The sequence below is a fragment of the Mandrillus leucophaeus genome, unplaced genomic scaffold, assembly GCF_000951045.1.
Source record: "Mandrillus leucophaeus isolate KB7577 unplaced genomic scaffold, Mleu.le_1.0 Scaffold59, whole genome shotgun sequence".
NCBI lineage: Eukaryota > Metazoa > Chordata > Mammalia > Primates > Cercopithecidae > Mandrillus > Mandrillus leucophaeus.
In genome coordinates, this window is record NW_012106363.1 from 2,733,279 (window position 1) to 2,749,254 (window position 15,976).

The window sequence follows — 15,976 nt, forward strand, 5'->3', positions numbered from 1 at the left end:
TTCTTTGGCCTTGGTTTTGCCTGTTCTCTATTAATAAGGTCTAATTTTTAGGCAAAAGCCTCCAAGGTCGGATGTGATTTAGAAACAATTTAGATCCATATTAAAGCTGTTCTTTTTTCCCCTAAATAATGTTGGAATATTAGAATATTTGGCAGAAAAGTCTTGATCCTTTTGAAATATTATCTATGAGAAATAAAATATAGACTAACAGATGTTGAAAATTGGCCTCATTCTGTAGCAAGCCAATCCAGATTTAAGAAAGAAATTGGCCAACAAAATCTTTAGCCTTGTTTGTAATGAATAATTATTTGTAATTTTATAATCTATTAAAGTAGATCCATCAAATGAAATAGACAAAATAAGATTAATAAAGGACAGATAACATTTCTAAAAATACAACTTGTGACTGTAGCTTATATTTTAAATGTATATGATTATTGATGTATTTATTTTCAAAGTCTTTATCTTTTTTCTTTTGATAGGAATGGGTCGGGAAGTTGAGAATCTTATATTAGAAAATACACAACTGTTGGAAACCAAGTAAGTATATGTGAAATTTTAACAACAGAAGATAAAGAATTTTATTCTTGTCCAAGTCAATGACACTTCATCATTTTAACATAATACTAATGGAATCTCCCTGTCCCATCTCGTTCCCCTCCTCTGAGTGTACACACACACACACACACACACACACACACACGTGCGTAATGTTGGGACCTACATTGCCCTGATGGATATGTTTCCTTGCCCTGTTTTTTTGTAGAAACAAATTGTCATCTCCTTTTCACTCTATAAGTATCCATGCCTTTTTCTTAATCTTCTGGATTTGTCCTGGTTTTACACTTTTTTTATTCCGTCCCCTGACATTTGTCTGTTTTCTTATCTCTTCTCCTGAGGTTTCTTTTATTTCCAGACAGATATTTTGAAGTATACTCAGCCTTCCTCTTCAGAGCTGCTTTCCTTAGCTGTGCATCCTTGGGTGCAATTTGTGGAGTCTTAAGCCCTCAGACACATTTAGTGGGACAGATCCCCAGTCATGTGGAAAAGCTGACTGGGTTCCTTTATCAGTTTGCTGTATCATAGCAACTTTGGAACATCTGTGTATATCCAAGACAGAATACAGTTATAATGAGGTCCTATGCCCCAGAATACAGTTATAATGAGGTCCTATGCCCACTATGCCCAAAGGAACTGGATCTCCGTTTTTTTCCTTCAGCTTAGACTGTCTTAACTTTCCAGTTTAGACTGTTTTCTCGTTATTTATTAAAGGTAGCATCAAGGAATAATTTTACTTTATTGATTGGGTAATATATTCTCAGGAATTATTAACAATAGTAACCTCATGAATGCTATTTTTAAAATTTAATATTCTCACTTTTTAGTAATTGATGGTCTGTCTTGTTTTATTCATTTGATAAATGAGTAAAACCTTAGACTGTTGCTTTGTGTTATTTTTGCATTTGTCTACAAACAACATCAGGTAGAATGTCTTGAAGTATTAAATTATTCATCTTTATGGTTGTACAGTTACTTTAGTCTACAAAGGAATAGCTGAAAGATGGAAAGAATATTTATTTGTAATGATGCACTTGAAATATGTGTTTCTTAGAAATGCTTTGAACATAGTGAAGAATGATTTGATAGCAAAAGTGGATGAACTGACCTGTGAGAAAGATGTGCTGCAAGGGGAATTGGAGGCTGTGAAGCAAGCCAAACTGAAGCTAGAGGAAAAGAACAAAGAATTGGAGGAAGAGCTTAGGAAGTAAGTTTTAACTGTGTTGTTCTAAACCAAACTCTTTGCCAGTTATGCCACAAAGGGTTACAGGTGTAACCCTGAGACTGAGACCTTCTGTCCACTTAAGCCTGGAAGGCCAAGAGCTGCCTGGGAGAGGGCAAAGTGCCCCAGCCCATTGCCTCTGCTGTGAGCAGGCCTCTCCAGTTGCTAGCCTATTATCTAAATATTGACTCCTGTCACCCAGGCTGGGGTGAAGTGGCAAGGCCATGGCTCACTGCAACCTCTGCCTCCTGAGTTCAAGCGATTCTCTTGCCTCAGCCTTCTGAGTAGCTGGGATTACAGGCACCTGCCACCACACACAGCTAATTTTTGTACTTTTAGTGGAGACAGGGTTTCACCATGTTGGCCAGGCTGGTCTTGAACTCCTGACCTCAGGTGATCCACCTGCCTTGGCCTCCCAAAGTGCTGGGATTACAGGCATAAGCCACTGCGCCCGGCCTAAATACTGTCATTTTTTATGTCTATAATGATGCAAAAAAAGTTGGAGACTGTTCAAACATCTTTGTTTTGATAATAAGGAAATTTAAAACATTATTTTTTTTAATCCCGCTTTCTTTAATACCTGTTTATTTCTGAAAACAATGCTATGATATGATGATACTCCACCAAATGAAGGTGGCTAAATACCCTGTTTGGGAAAAGAAAAATAATCCTTTAGTGGTAGTTAAAATTGTTGACCTACTCTCTCTTTTTTTTTTTTTTTTTGAAAAGATGAGCTCAATTCAAATAACATGTTTTGTTTTGTGTTTTCCCCACTAGAGCTCGAGCAGAAGCTGAAGATGCAAGGCAAAAAGCAAAAGATGATGATGATGTAGGTTTACAGTTCTGGACTTTTTTTCTTACCTTACCATGCTTTGGTATTTTGGGAAGCTCTTTCTAAGTAAGCTTTGGATATAATACTATAAAGATTTTTAAAAGTCAGGAAGCATGTTAATGGTCATGAATAGGATAGCTCATGCTTTTACATGGTATCCAGATGCTGAGCTTTCTGGCTCCATGCAGTGTGTTCATTTTCCCTCTGTGCCTCTGTGCACCTGTATTTGCATGTTCAAGTTTGAGGACCAATTGGGACATTTTGGGGTTTTTGGTTGTTGTTATTGTTGTTTGGTTTCAAATTTTGATTTAGAAATATGAAAGCTTAACAATAATAATTATTTAATAGCATTAAACAAAAGATGAAGTCTAGAACTTTAGTACTAGCCAATTAGTTCATATTGTTGTGAACGTAAGTACAAAAGAATAAACATGAGCTTCTTGCTAATATGCTTAGCATACTTCTAGTCTTCTTTTTTTTTTTTTGAAGCAGAGTCTCAGTCTGTCACCGAGGCTGGAGTGCAGTGGTGCGATCTCAGCTCACTACAACTTCCACCTTCCAGGTTCAAGCCATTCTTGTGCCTCAGCCTCCCGAGGAGCTGGGACTACAGGTCTAATTTGGCTAATTTTTTGTATTTTTGGTAGAGGTGGGATTTTGCCATGTTGGCCAGGCTGGTCTCTTAACTCCTGGCTTTAGGTAATCCACCCCAGTCAGCCTCTCACAGTGCTGTGATTACAGGTGTGAGCCACCCAGCCCAGCGTCATAATCATTCTTATAACAGATATTTGCAGGTCAAAGGTCAGACCAAAGATGTATGGTTGTTTTGGACAGAATGATCACTTGGTGCCCCTTCAGTCTCTGTTTTTAATATCTTATTTAATGATACACACAAAAACATGTAAGGCCTGCAGGTTATGAATCATAATAAATTAACATTTTGAACCTACCACCCAATCTGATCATTAGAACATTGCTAAACATTGAACTATTCTGCGTTCCTCCCCTGCAGAGAAAGCTGCTATCCTATATTTATCATTTGCTTAACTTTGAAAAGTAATTTTATCATATCACATATGTATATATGGTTTAATTTTTACTTTTTTGTGTTTCACACTATATTTAGTCTTGGGGACCAGCTTCTTTTCCTCAGTGGCGTGTTTTTGAGATTCATCCACGTTTTAATATAGTGCTGTAGTTATCATTCATGTTTACTACTTTATGATACCCCATTGAATGAATAGTCTACAATTTATGTTTTATTTTTCTGTTAAGGAATATTTAGTTTGTCTCAGCTTTTTACATTGCTGTTGTTACAAACATTACAGTACAAGTCTCCAGGTGGGCAGGAGCAGTAGCCTTTCCAGAGTACATACCTACTAGTGGGCTTGCTGTGTTATAAACTTAAGATCTTTATCACTTGTTGTTTAACTTTATTGAAAGGAGAGGCCCAGGTTCTATAACAGAACAACAAAGGAGGAGGACTGCTAAGGGCTAAGCTTAGTGTCTTTCTTACTGTCCCAAACCTTTCAGCTTTGATGCAAAATGTGGATAATGAAAGCCTATAGGACATTGACTTGAGCCGTGCTCCTTTGAGGTGTTACCCCTATGCTTACTCTATATTCACATATTCTCTCTAAGAGTAATTCTGACTAATACAATTGTCTCCATCTGTTTGCATTTATGTTGGTATTTTAGCGGCTCTTATAGTTGAATACCTTGGTAACTAGGCAGTAAGTTTACCCTTCATGCTGGTCTCAGGTGAGTATGTGGTTTGGTAATTTGAGATAAATGGAACTAACTTATAACTACTTTCTGAGTGACAATTGTTACAGAGCATGAATTAAAATAATGTTAGAGCAACATTTTTAGGTGAAACTTACAATAGCATATTAAATCTATGTAGATAACAATTTTGGTTTTAGTTTAAAATCTGCACTATTCTTTATTTTTATTTTAGTATTATTACTATTTTTTAAAGACAGAGTCTCGCTGTGTCACCCAGGCTGGAGGAGTACAGTGACAATCATAGCTCACTACAGCCTTGAACTCCTGGGCTCAAGTGATCCTCCTACCTCAACCTCCCAAGTAGCTGGGACTACAGGTGCATGCCACCCCACCTGGCTATTCATTTAATTTAATTTTTTGTAGAGCCAGGGTCTCATTGTGTTGCCTAGGCTGGTCTTGAACTCTTGGCCTCGAGCAATTCTATGCAATTTTTATTTTTTTAACCTCAGCCTCCTGAGTAGCTGCGACCAAAGTTGTGTGCCACCCCATACCTGGCTAATTTTTTATTTTCTGTAGAGATGGGATCTCACACCACATTGCCAAGGCTGTCTCAAATTCCTGGGCTCGGGTGATACTCCCAAAGTGCTAGGATTATAGCCATGGACCATCGTGCCTGGCCCTACTGTTTTTTGTTGTTGTTGTTGTAGTTTTGTTTTTTAAAGACAGGATTGCACTCTCTTGCCCAAGTTGAACTGCAGTGGTATGATCATGGCTCACTGCAGCCTCGACCTCCCAGCTCAAGCCATCCTCCTACCTCAGCTTCCCAAGTAGCTGGAACTACAGATGTGTGCCACCACTCCTGGCTACAGGGTTTTACTATGTTGCCTAGGCTGGTCTCAAACTAAGCTCGAGCAATCTACCTGCCTCAGACTCCCAAAGTGCCGCTACTACAGGCGTGAGCCAATGTGTCCTGCCCCCTACTATTCTATTTTTTAGCCTTATTTTTTATATATTTTTAAGAACTACAAGAATAGACCCCCACTACTCTTTATGATTTCTTTGTAATATGTTCATTTAAATATGTGTGTATATATTCAGAAATTAAATTGCCACCTTTTATCTTTGTAGTCATGAGTGATTATTTAAATCTCTTTGTTGGCTGGGCACAGTGGCTTACACCTATAGTCCCAACACTTTGGGAAGCTGAGGCAGGAGGACCACTAGAGTCCAGTATTTCAAGACCAGCCTGGGCAACATAACGAGACCCTGTCTCTACAAAAAAATTTAAAAATTAATAGGGCATGTTAGCATGTACCTGTAGTCCAAGCTACTCAGGAGGCTGAGGTGGGCAGATTGCTTTAATGCAGAAGTTTGAGGCTGCAGTGAGCTGTGATTTCACCACTGTGCTTCAGGTGAAGCACAGATCAAGACCCTGTCTCAAAAAATATATTTTAAAAAATAATTTAAAAAAATCTCTTTGTTGATTTTGTTATAAGGCCATTTTTCTTTAAATGATCTACTAGATTATAAATTAAGGAATGCTTAAAAACGAAGATTTTGCATAACTCTGAGATGAACACCAAGACATATATAAGCTTCCAGAATGATCTCTCATTTTCTTGTCATTATAGAGTGATATTCCCACAGCCCAGAGGAAACGGTTTACTAGAGTAGAAATGGCCCGTGTTCTCATGGAGAGAAACCAGTATAAAGAGAGATTGATGGAGCTTCAAGAAGCTGTTCGATGGACAGAGATGATTCGGTGTGTATAACAAGCACTCCATTATTTTCCTACTATTATTTTGTAGGTTTGAATATTCCTTCATTTGGAACTTAAGTCCTGCCCTGTGAGATCCAAGTCCCTTTCTCTGTTTACTAGGAGAGACTTTCTAAAGTAACACTCAGAATTAGCAACAGAATGTGATCAAAGGAGGTGCTTTTTGGGCCAGTAAGGGATCTTGGAGGATGTTACGATGACCTCTAAAAGGCAATTATTATTACTTAGGAATGATGCTCATTTTTCATGTGTAGAAATCAATACTACTTTCCCGGTAATGTCAGGAAAAGATCACAATTTCATATGCAACACAGAAAAATAAATTATTTTGACTCAGTGTCTTTCTGTCAAATACTCTTGCTTGATTTCTTTCCCTCTTTTCTAACTGTTTGTGCCAAGTACACCCTTCCATTGGTATCTTTCAGTCAGGTGGCTCTTAAATCTCACCCGATGCTGCCATCTAATGGTCATAGTCTCAGTAATAGTGTTTCTTCAATTTAGAAAGAGCTCCCGAAAAGTTTATAAATGAGCTGCCCCCATCAGATTTACCAATAATAGTATACATTCACATGTTGTTTTTAAATTTATGAGCATATTCCTTAATTGCCAACTTTTACTTCCTTAGTATTACATCATTTATTTCAGTTTATGTACCCTTTACCAATGTTATACTAGAATCAAGTGTTTTAACACATCATTTTACAATTTGCTGTAATTGTAATTGCTTATAACTGCCCATAAGAAAGATCAGTATTCTAATCTATATTTACTAGACAATGAAACTAACCCACTAAGAAGTGTGTTCTTAACTGCAGTATTTAGTGGATATCGAATAAATAGTAAGTAAATATTCAAAAAACTGAAAGTGGACTTTATTTATTTATTGAGATGGAGTCTTGCTTTGTTGCCCAGACTGGAGTGCAGAGGTGCAATCTCAGCTTTTGCATCCTCCACCCACTGGGTTCAAGCAATTCTCCTGCCTTGGCCTCCCTGGTAGCTGGGTTTCCAGGTGTGCACTACCATGCCCGGCTAATTTTTGTATTTTTTTAGTAGAAACAGGGTTTCGTCATGTTGGTCAGGCTGGTCTCAAACTTTTGATCTCAAGTGATCCACCCGCCTCGGCTTCTCAAAGTGCTGGGATTACAGGCGTGAGCCACTGTGCCCAGCCGAACTTCACTTTCCATTGCTGTTTTTAACTCTAGCAGCCAAGTGGTAGTCAACAAATTAAAGGAAATGGTAGCTTACTTTTAACTTATTCACTGAATTAAAGAATGCTTTTAATTTAGTTCGTAACAAAAAAGTAATGAAAAGGGAGCTCTGATTATGATGGCAGAATCCCTACCACCTTATAAATCAATTTGGAATATCCTATTTTCTGAAATTTTGTTGAATTACCTGTCAATCCAGTTTATCCTCTTCCCTGCTGTGGTCATCTTTCCAGTGATGGAGAAGTTTTAGTCTTGTGAAAAATGACCCCTCAGAACGCCAGAGTTTCAAGCTATTTTGTGAGAGCTGTGAATACAGGTGATAGAGACTTTCATGTAAAGATGGGAATTTACAAGGCAATATTTTAATAAAAGGGAAAGTTAGAGGGTATCTTTTCAATAAAAAATGTTAAATACCATTCAGGCATGTTGGCTATCTGTCTAGCACATATTATAATCCTCTGTCGGTAGACTAAGCTCTTTGAGGGAGGGATGATAATTTTATTTTTCTTGGTGGAATTAGCTTTAGCAGATTGACTGACACATTGTAGGTCAAAGTAACTACTGTATTTATTGAATTTAATTGTTGACTCTCTGAGTGTCCCATGAACTTCTTGGGTCTCTTGTTCTTCAGAAAGAAAGGTAGACTACCTCACTAATAACATATTTCTTTTCTTTTCTTTTTGAATGTAGGGCATCACGAGAAAATCCAGCCATGCAGGAAAAAAAAAGGTCAAGCATTTGGCAGTTGTAAGTATTGAAAAACAAATAAAGATGTTAGACAGCACATGAGACAAGAAAATTGCAGCCAAAATTTATTTCCAAGAATGATTTTATGTCCATTTTCTTTCCTTCATTTTTTTTAAAAACTAGGGTAATGGGTAAGTAGCTAAACTGAACTTTTTTTTTTTTTTTAAATCTATAGTGTGCCAACTCGGTAAGGCTGTTCTCAAGGACAAAAAATATGATATTGTAAGCTGCATCATGTTGATTGTGCATTTGTTGCAATCCTCTGCCAAATTTAAATAATGGGAATTATTTATAGACTTGAAAGTGACCTGGATCCCCGTTAAATAGGTTTCTGATTGGCTGGTTTTGTAATTGTAAGAAACATTACAAAGTGAAGATGAATTTAGTGCTTGTAGGGTTTCAGTAGTATTGTGTATGTATTGGGCTTGGGTTATGTTTGTGCTAGAAGTACTATGTGTTTACTGTGATTAAAACTTACCCATTTTTGGTGCATCTGCTATTTAATGGAAGTGTCAGTTTAAAAAAAATAGACCTGAAAGTAGTTATTTAAATTGAGCTTAATCAGAAAATGTGTAAGATGTATGTTAACATGGTAATATGTGTGCTAGTACTTGATTATAATAAGCTATTTTTAGAACTGGCATACTAAGCTTCTATTCACATCACACAGCCATAACCTTGCTGTTTAACAATCGCTCTTACCTTGCACCAAGTAGGAGCTAGCAAAAAAACCAAAAAAGTATATATTTATTTAGTAGGAGAAGTTTCCTCTACTTAAGAGCTTCTTGCTTTCATTATGGAAATTGCTGGTTAAAGAACAGGCACCTGCCAATCTAAGCAATAGTTTCTCTTCGCTGAATGTCTGAGTTTGGCTATGAGTTATTGCTAAGGCTGCAGCGTGTGACTACAGAAACTGTTTTTGCCAATTTCTAATTCATTGTCTTGTAAAAGTGCTCTGAAATTTTCTTCCGCATAAAAGTTTGTGGAACATCAAGGATTGTTTCTCACAGTACATGTGACATGCAGACATACTTTCTTCTTTTAGTTTCAGCCGACTTTTCAGCTCCTCAAGTAACACGACTAAGAAGCCTGAACCACCTGTTAATCTGAAGTACAATGCACCCACATCTCATGTTACTCCCTCCGTCAAGAAAAGAAGCAGCACCTTATCTCAGCTCCCTGGGGATAAATCCAAAGCCTTTGATTTCCTTAGTGAAGAGTAAGTCTCTTCAAATTAATCGTTATACTCTAAATTAAGTTAATGGTTCAGAATATTCTTGGCCTTTTATCAGCTATAAGGATTCAGGTAAATCTATAAAAAAATCATTTCTGGGCTGGGCGCAGTGGCTCACGCCTGTAATCCCAGCACTTTGGGAGGCCAAGGTGGGCGGATCATGAGGTCAGGAGTTGGAGATAAGCTTAGCCAATACGATGAAACCCTGTCTCTACTAAAAATACAAAAATTAGCTGGGCATGGTGGTGTGTGGCTGTAATCCCAGCTACTCGGGAGGCTGAGGCAGAAGAATCGCTTGAACCCAGGAGGTGGGGTTGCAGCGAGCTGAGATCATGCCACTGCTCTAGCCTGGGCGACAGAGTGAGACTCCATCTCAAAAAATAAATAAATAAATAAATAATAAATAAAGAAATAAAATCATTTCTATAACTTGGCTATCTTTAAGTAAATTACTTATAGTCAACAGTTTTTATGAAAATTGCACTTTAGTTTTTGTAAAAGAGAAGGATTTTTTTAAAATGCCTCATTTTTGCTGGTATGATAACATTGATAAATACCTATTAATAGAAATGTTAATGGTTTTCAGAGATAAATGAGCCTTTATCCTAAATGTCTGAACATTTCTGTTGGTGTTAAAGGACCTGGTTTTCTGTCCTGATTTGACTACCCATTAGGTACAAATGCTTGGGCAAATTAACTTTTCAGAGCCCCCAGTTTCTCTGTCTGTAAAATTAATCTGATAACCTATCTCAAAGGTGATTGGATCCAATTATTATCTGTAAAGTATCTGACATATAGGTAGATACGTTAACTGTGGTATATATACATAGCAACTCATCTTATGAAAATTTAAATGGCCAAAAGAATGGCAAATTATTTTCAAAATCATTTTAATAATATTTTACCTTATAAGTACAAAGTTTACCAAATCAGTTTGCATTTTTATCTTCTGAAACAAGTTAATGGGATCTAAAATCTAACCTATATCAATCTTCCTAAGCAGATACTGATTTATTCAATTTTTAAATCACTTCCAGCACCTTTTCTGGCATTAGGATATTCTCAGTAAATATTTGTTGAATGAACGACAACAACAAAAAAGCCAAAAATACTTAAGAATTTTCCCGTTTCATATGGCCAGCATCTGAAACCTGATAGAAATTTGGTGACTGGGGCCAAACATAGTGGCTCAGGCCTGTAATCCCAGCACTTTGGGAGGCCAAGGCGGGCAGATCACGAAGTCAGGAATTGAGACCATCCTAGCTAACATGGTGAAACCCCGTCTCTACTAAAAATATAAAAAAATCAGCCGGGCATGGTCATGGGCGCCTGTAGTCCCAGCTACTCGGGAGGCTGAGGCAGGAGAATGGTGTGAACCTGGGAGGCGGAGCTTGCAGTGAGCCGAGATCGCGCCACTGCACTCCAGCCTGGGTGACAGGGAGACTCCGTCTCAAAAAAATAAATAAAATAAATAAATTTGGTGGCTGATGATTCAATTTAATGTAACAAAGCTGCTTGCTAACCTGTTAAAGGTTAGGCACTGAATTCACTACACAAACTTGAAAAGACCAGCTTTAGTATAACACTTTTTTTTTTTTTTGAGATGGTGTTTTGTTCTTGTCCCCTAGGCTGGAGTGCAGCGGCGCCATCTTGGCTCACTACAACCTCCACCACCCAGGTTCAAATGATTTTCCTGCCTCAGCCTCCCGAGTAGCTGGAATTATAGGTCCGCACCACCATGCCTGGCTAATTTTTGTATTTTTAGCAGAGACGGGGTTTTACCATGTTGGCCAGGCTGCTCTTGAATTCCTGACGTCAGGCTATTTGCCCTCCTTGGCCTCCCAAAGTGCTGGGATTACAGGCATAAGCCACCGCACCCAGCCTGTTACAACACTTTTTAAGGAACTGTTACAGTTGGAATAAACTAATTTGAAATCATGTAAATTTTTGTTGTTTTTGCTGTTTTAGTGACAGAGGAGAGATAAAACTGGGGATAAACGTAATTAAATGTATTCACATAATTAAAAAGGAAAATCTTTTTTCCTTTTAGAACTGAAGCTAGTTTAGCCTCACGCAGAGAACAAAAGAGAGAGCAGTATCGTCAGGTAAAAGCACATGTTCAGAAGGAAGATGGTAGAGTGCAGGCTTTTGGCTGGAGTCTGCCTCAGAAGTACAAACAGGTAATATGCACATGTGGTAAGAGCATCCAGCAGGAAAGAAGAGGGCGAGTTGAGTGTGCCTGGGCATGAAGGATTCACCATCCTCATCCCAGCCCTGCTCATCTCAGCCCTGCTCATCTCAGCCACATGGACTGGGCACACATTTAAGCATGGAGGGTGGTGGTTTTCAGGCTGTTTTCTGGAGCTGTAGAACTCAAATGAAATGCTCTGAGTGTGTGAGGAGGGGAGGAGTCAGTAAAGGGTGGCTAAGTGCGCGGAGTTTGAGGTACCTGCTCTGCTGTCGCCAGAGCAATTCTGGTTTAATATTTGAAGATTTCGTTTTTTGAAAAACCAGTGTCATTATTGAAAAAAATCATTGGCATGGAACTTTTCAAACTGTTCGTTTAAAATTAAGTTCAGGTCTTCAGGAACTTTATCTGTCTACTCCGTAATTCCTACCCCAAAAGACTCACATGTTCATGTACAAACACATGTGCGTGTGCATGTGTGTGCATATGTGTGAATTAGAGCCTTTTTTTGAGCTCCCATTGTATCGTGTTTATTGAATTGCTCAAATAAGAATGGCAAAATTGGCTGATGCCTGTCATTGGCTCATGATGCCTGTTACTGGCTCATGCCTATAATCCTAACACTTTGGGAGGCCAAGGTGGAGAATGGCTTGAGCTCAGGGAGTTTGAGACCAGCCTAGGCAACACAGCATGACCTCATCTCTACAAAAAATTTAAAAAATTAGCTGGGTGTGGTGGCCTGTGCCTGTAGTCCCAGCTACCTGGGAGACTGAGGTGGGAGGGGACCGCGTAAGCCCAGCAGATTGAGGCTGCGGTGAGCCGTGATCGAGCCACTGTACTCTAGCCTGGGCAGTAGAGCAACCCTGTCTCAAAAAAAAAAACCTGAGCTTGATTTCAAAGAGTAAATAACAGCAGTGCTTGCTCATGTCTCAGTGGATCTGTAAGAATTTCACTTTTGATGTGCCTTTTTCACTCCTCCTTCCACCATTATTAGGTAACCAATGGTCAAGGTGAAAATAAGATGAAAAATTTACCTGTGCCTGTCTATCTCAGACCTCTAGATGAAAAAGATACATCAATGAAAGTAAGTTCATTGTGAATTTAAAGGAGATATTTTCTAAACTCTGGGTAGCTTTTTTTCTAAAACCAAAAAAGCATAAGTATTACTTCTATGGTGAGGTTATTGTTCATTTTATAGTTTTAGGTTATATTAAAGACCTGTATTTACAACCATTAGTTATTTTAAGAAAAAAGGAAAATTCTAAACATTTCTAGACTTAATATTGTTTTCTTTTTCACCTGAGAAGCTGTGGTGTGCTGTTGGAGTCAATTTATCTGGTGGGAAGACCAGAGATGGTGGTTCTGTTGTTGGAGCAAGTGTATTTTACAAGGATGTTGCTGGTTTGGATACAGAAGGCAGTAAACAGCGAAGTGCCTCTCAGAGTAGTTTAGATAAGTTAGATCAGGAACTTAAGGTAAGTGTGTAACATTTGACCTGGTTTATGAGACTATGAGTTTAACTCTTTCATCCAAAATTCACCTCTGGGTCCAGCTTCTAACTGGAATTATTATGCCCTGGCTTACTGTCCCTCAGCAACCTTTTAAAATAAATTTTATCGAGGTATAATTTACATGCAATAAAGTGTGCACTTGAAATGGGTATAGGGCAGAGTTTTGACACATGTGTACACCTATGTAATCACTACAGTGATCAAGATAATAGAACGTTTTATCATTGTTCTGCTTTACCTGTTAGTTTTGTTGTTGCTGTTTATAGACAGAGTCTCGCTCTATCACATAGGCTGGAGTGCAGTGGCATGATCATGGCTCACTGCAGTGTTAACCTCCTGGACTCAAGTGATCCGTCCACCTCAGCCACCCGAGTAACTGGGACTACACACCCACACCACCACACCTGGCTAATTCTTTTATTTTTTTGTAGAGATGAGGGTTTCACTGTGTTGACCAGGCTAGTCTCAAACTCCTGGTCTCAAGCAATCCTCCCACCTCAGCCTCCCAAAGTGCTGGGATTACAGACGTGAGCCACTGTGCCAGCCTAACTGCTAGTTTTTCATCTACTAATTAATATTGATAGGTGGTTGTATTAGTCTGTATTCACATTGCTGATAAACACATACCCAAGACTGGGAAGGAGAAAGAAGTTTAGTTGGGATTACATAGGTAACCTCTGGGGAGGCCTCAGAATCATGGCAGGAGATGAAAGGCACTTCTTACATGGTGGCAGCAAGAGAAAATGAGGAAGAGTGAAAACGAGCAAAAGTGAAAACCTCTAATAAACCCATCAGATCTCGTGAGACTTATTCACTATCACGAGAATAGCACAGGAAAGACTGGCCCCGTGATTCAATTACCTCCCGCTGGGTCCCTCTCACAACACGTGGGAATTCGGGGAGATACGAATCAAGTTGAGATTTGGGTAGGGATGCAGCCAAACCACATCAGTGGTTGTATTTTTATCCTTCCAAATAATCTGGAAATAAATTTGAAATAGTATTGCCTTTTACTGTAACAGCACCACCTTATGAATATTTGCACATACTTATTGTTTGAAACATTTTTCATCCTTTGTCTATACAGGAACAGCAGAAGGAGTTAAAAAATCAAGAAGAATTATCCAGTCTAGTCTGGATCTGTACCAGCACTCATTCGGCTACAAAAGTTCTTATTATTGATGCTGTTCAGCCTGGCAACATTCTAGACAGTTTCACTGTTTGCAACTCTCATGTTCTGTGCATTGCAAGTGTACCAGGTAAGAGTGAGTCATGCGTTTCTCTGCCCTCCCCTCCATCCACACCACCTACCTGCTGGACATTGATGTGGCAGCTGAAGATGTAGTTCTTTACCTTGCTGTCATGAAGCTTATGTTCTAGTTGGGAGGATTAAAAAACAAACTGGAAACCATTGAATAAAGAAGATATTTTCAGGTAGTGAAAATAACTGTGAAGAAAATAAAACAATGGGAATATGAGAAGATAACTGGGAGCCAGAGGACTGTTTGGATTAATTAATAAGGAAAGGTCTTCTAAAGTTTTGGATTAAACAGTATGTGATGTTAAAACATTAGTTTAAAAATTAAAGAGATGTATGTGATATATCCATATGTTGGAATATTATTCAGTCATGAAAAGGAATGAAGTTCTTTTCTATATTTTATATTTTATTGTGGAACACTTAATATGAGATACTTTTTTTTTTTTTTTCCGGGACAGTGTCTTACTCTGTTACCCAGGCTGGAGTGCAATGGCACAATCTTGGCTCACTGCAACCTCCACCTCCCAGGTTCAAGTGATTCTCCTGCCTCAGCCTCCCGAGTAGCTGGAATTACAGGCGCCTGCCACCACGCCTGGCTACTTTTTTGCATTTTCACTAGAGATGGGGTTTTGCCGTGTTGGTCAGACTAGTCTTTTTATTTTATTTTAATTTTTTTTTGAGATGGAGTCTCATTCTGTTACCCATGCTGGAGTGCAGTGGCGCCATCTCAGCTCACTTCAACCTCTGCCTCCTGGGTTCAAGCAGTTCTTCTGCCTTAGCCTCCCAAGTAGCTGGGACTACAGGCACGAGCCACTACACCCAGCTAATTTTTGTATTTTTGGTAGAGACAGGGTGTCACCATATTGGCCAGGATGGTCTCAAACCCCTAGACCTCGTGATCTACCTGCCTCGGCCTCCCAAAGTGCTGAGATTACAGGCGTGACCTACTGAACGCAGCCTGAGATCTACCCTCTTAACAAATTTTTATTTTTGTTTTTTGAGACAGGGTCTCACTTTGTTGCCCAGGCCAGATTGCAGTGGTGCATTCACAACTCAATTGCAGCCATGACTCCCGGGCTCAAGTGATCCTCCCAACTCAGCCTCCTGAGTAGCTGGGACCACAGGCGCACACCACCACACCTGGCTAAGTTTTTTGTACTTTCTGTAGACAGGGTTTTACCATGTTGCCCAGGCTGGTCTGGAACTCCTGGGCTCAAGTGATCTGCCTGCCTTGGCCTTCCAAAGTACTGGGATGCCCAGCCCTCTTAACAGATGTTTAAGAGTACAATGCATTATCCTCTAGGTAGAAGTTCTGACACATGCTCTAACACAGATGAACCTTGGAAACACTATGCCAAAGGAAATAAGCCAGACACAAAAGGACAAATATATGATTCCACTTATATGAGATACCTAGAAGAGGTAAATTCATAAAAACATAGAGTTTCTGTGTGAGGTGATGGAAAAGGTTTAGAAATAGCTGGGCATGGAGGTTCACCTCATAATCCCAGCACTTTCAGAGGCCAAGGTGGGATGATCACTTGAGCCCAGAAGTTCAAGAGCAGTTTGGGCAATATAGTGAGACCTCATTTCCACAAAAAATCAAAAAATGAAGTGGGAGGATAACTTGAGCCTGGGAGGTCGAGGCTGCAATGAGCTGTGATTGCACTACTACACTCCCCGCTGGGCAACGGGAGTAAGACCCTGTGTTTT

General features: G+C 39.1%; 1 protein-coding gene across 5 annotated transcripts in view; it reads left to right on the plus strand.

The window, feature by feature from the left end:
* SPAG9 (sperm associated antigen 9) overlaps positions 1–15,976 on the plus strand; it is a 122,067-nt gene that overhangs the window by 76,512 nt on the left and 29,579 nt on the right. For all 5 annotated transcript variants that reach the window (XM_011999229.1, XM_011999233.1, XM_011999231.1 and 2 more), the window contains 10 exons: positions 483–540; positions 1,613–1,765; positions 2,558–2,609; positions 5,969–6,099; positions 8,013–8,069; positions 9,115–9,288; positions 11,354–11,483; positions 12,486–12,575; positions 12,799–12,966; positions 14,090–14,261. In XM_011999229.1, coding sequence (XP_011854619.1) covers positions 483–540; positions 1,613–1,765; positions 2,558–2,609; positions 5,969–6,099; positions 8,013–8,069; positions 9,115–9,288; positions 11,354–11,483; positions 12,486–12,575; positions 12,799–12,966; positions 14,090–14,261 — 1,185 coding nt within the window. The remainder of the gene's footprint in view (positions 1–482; positions 541–1,612; positions 1,766–2,557; positions 2,610–5,968; positions 6,100–8,012; positions 8,070–9,114; positions 9,289–11,353; positions 11,484–12,485; positions 12,576–12,798; positions 12,967–14,089; positions 14,262–15,976) is intronic.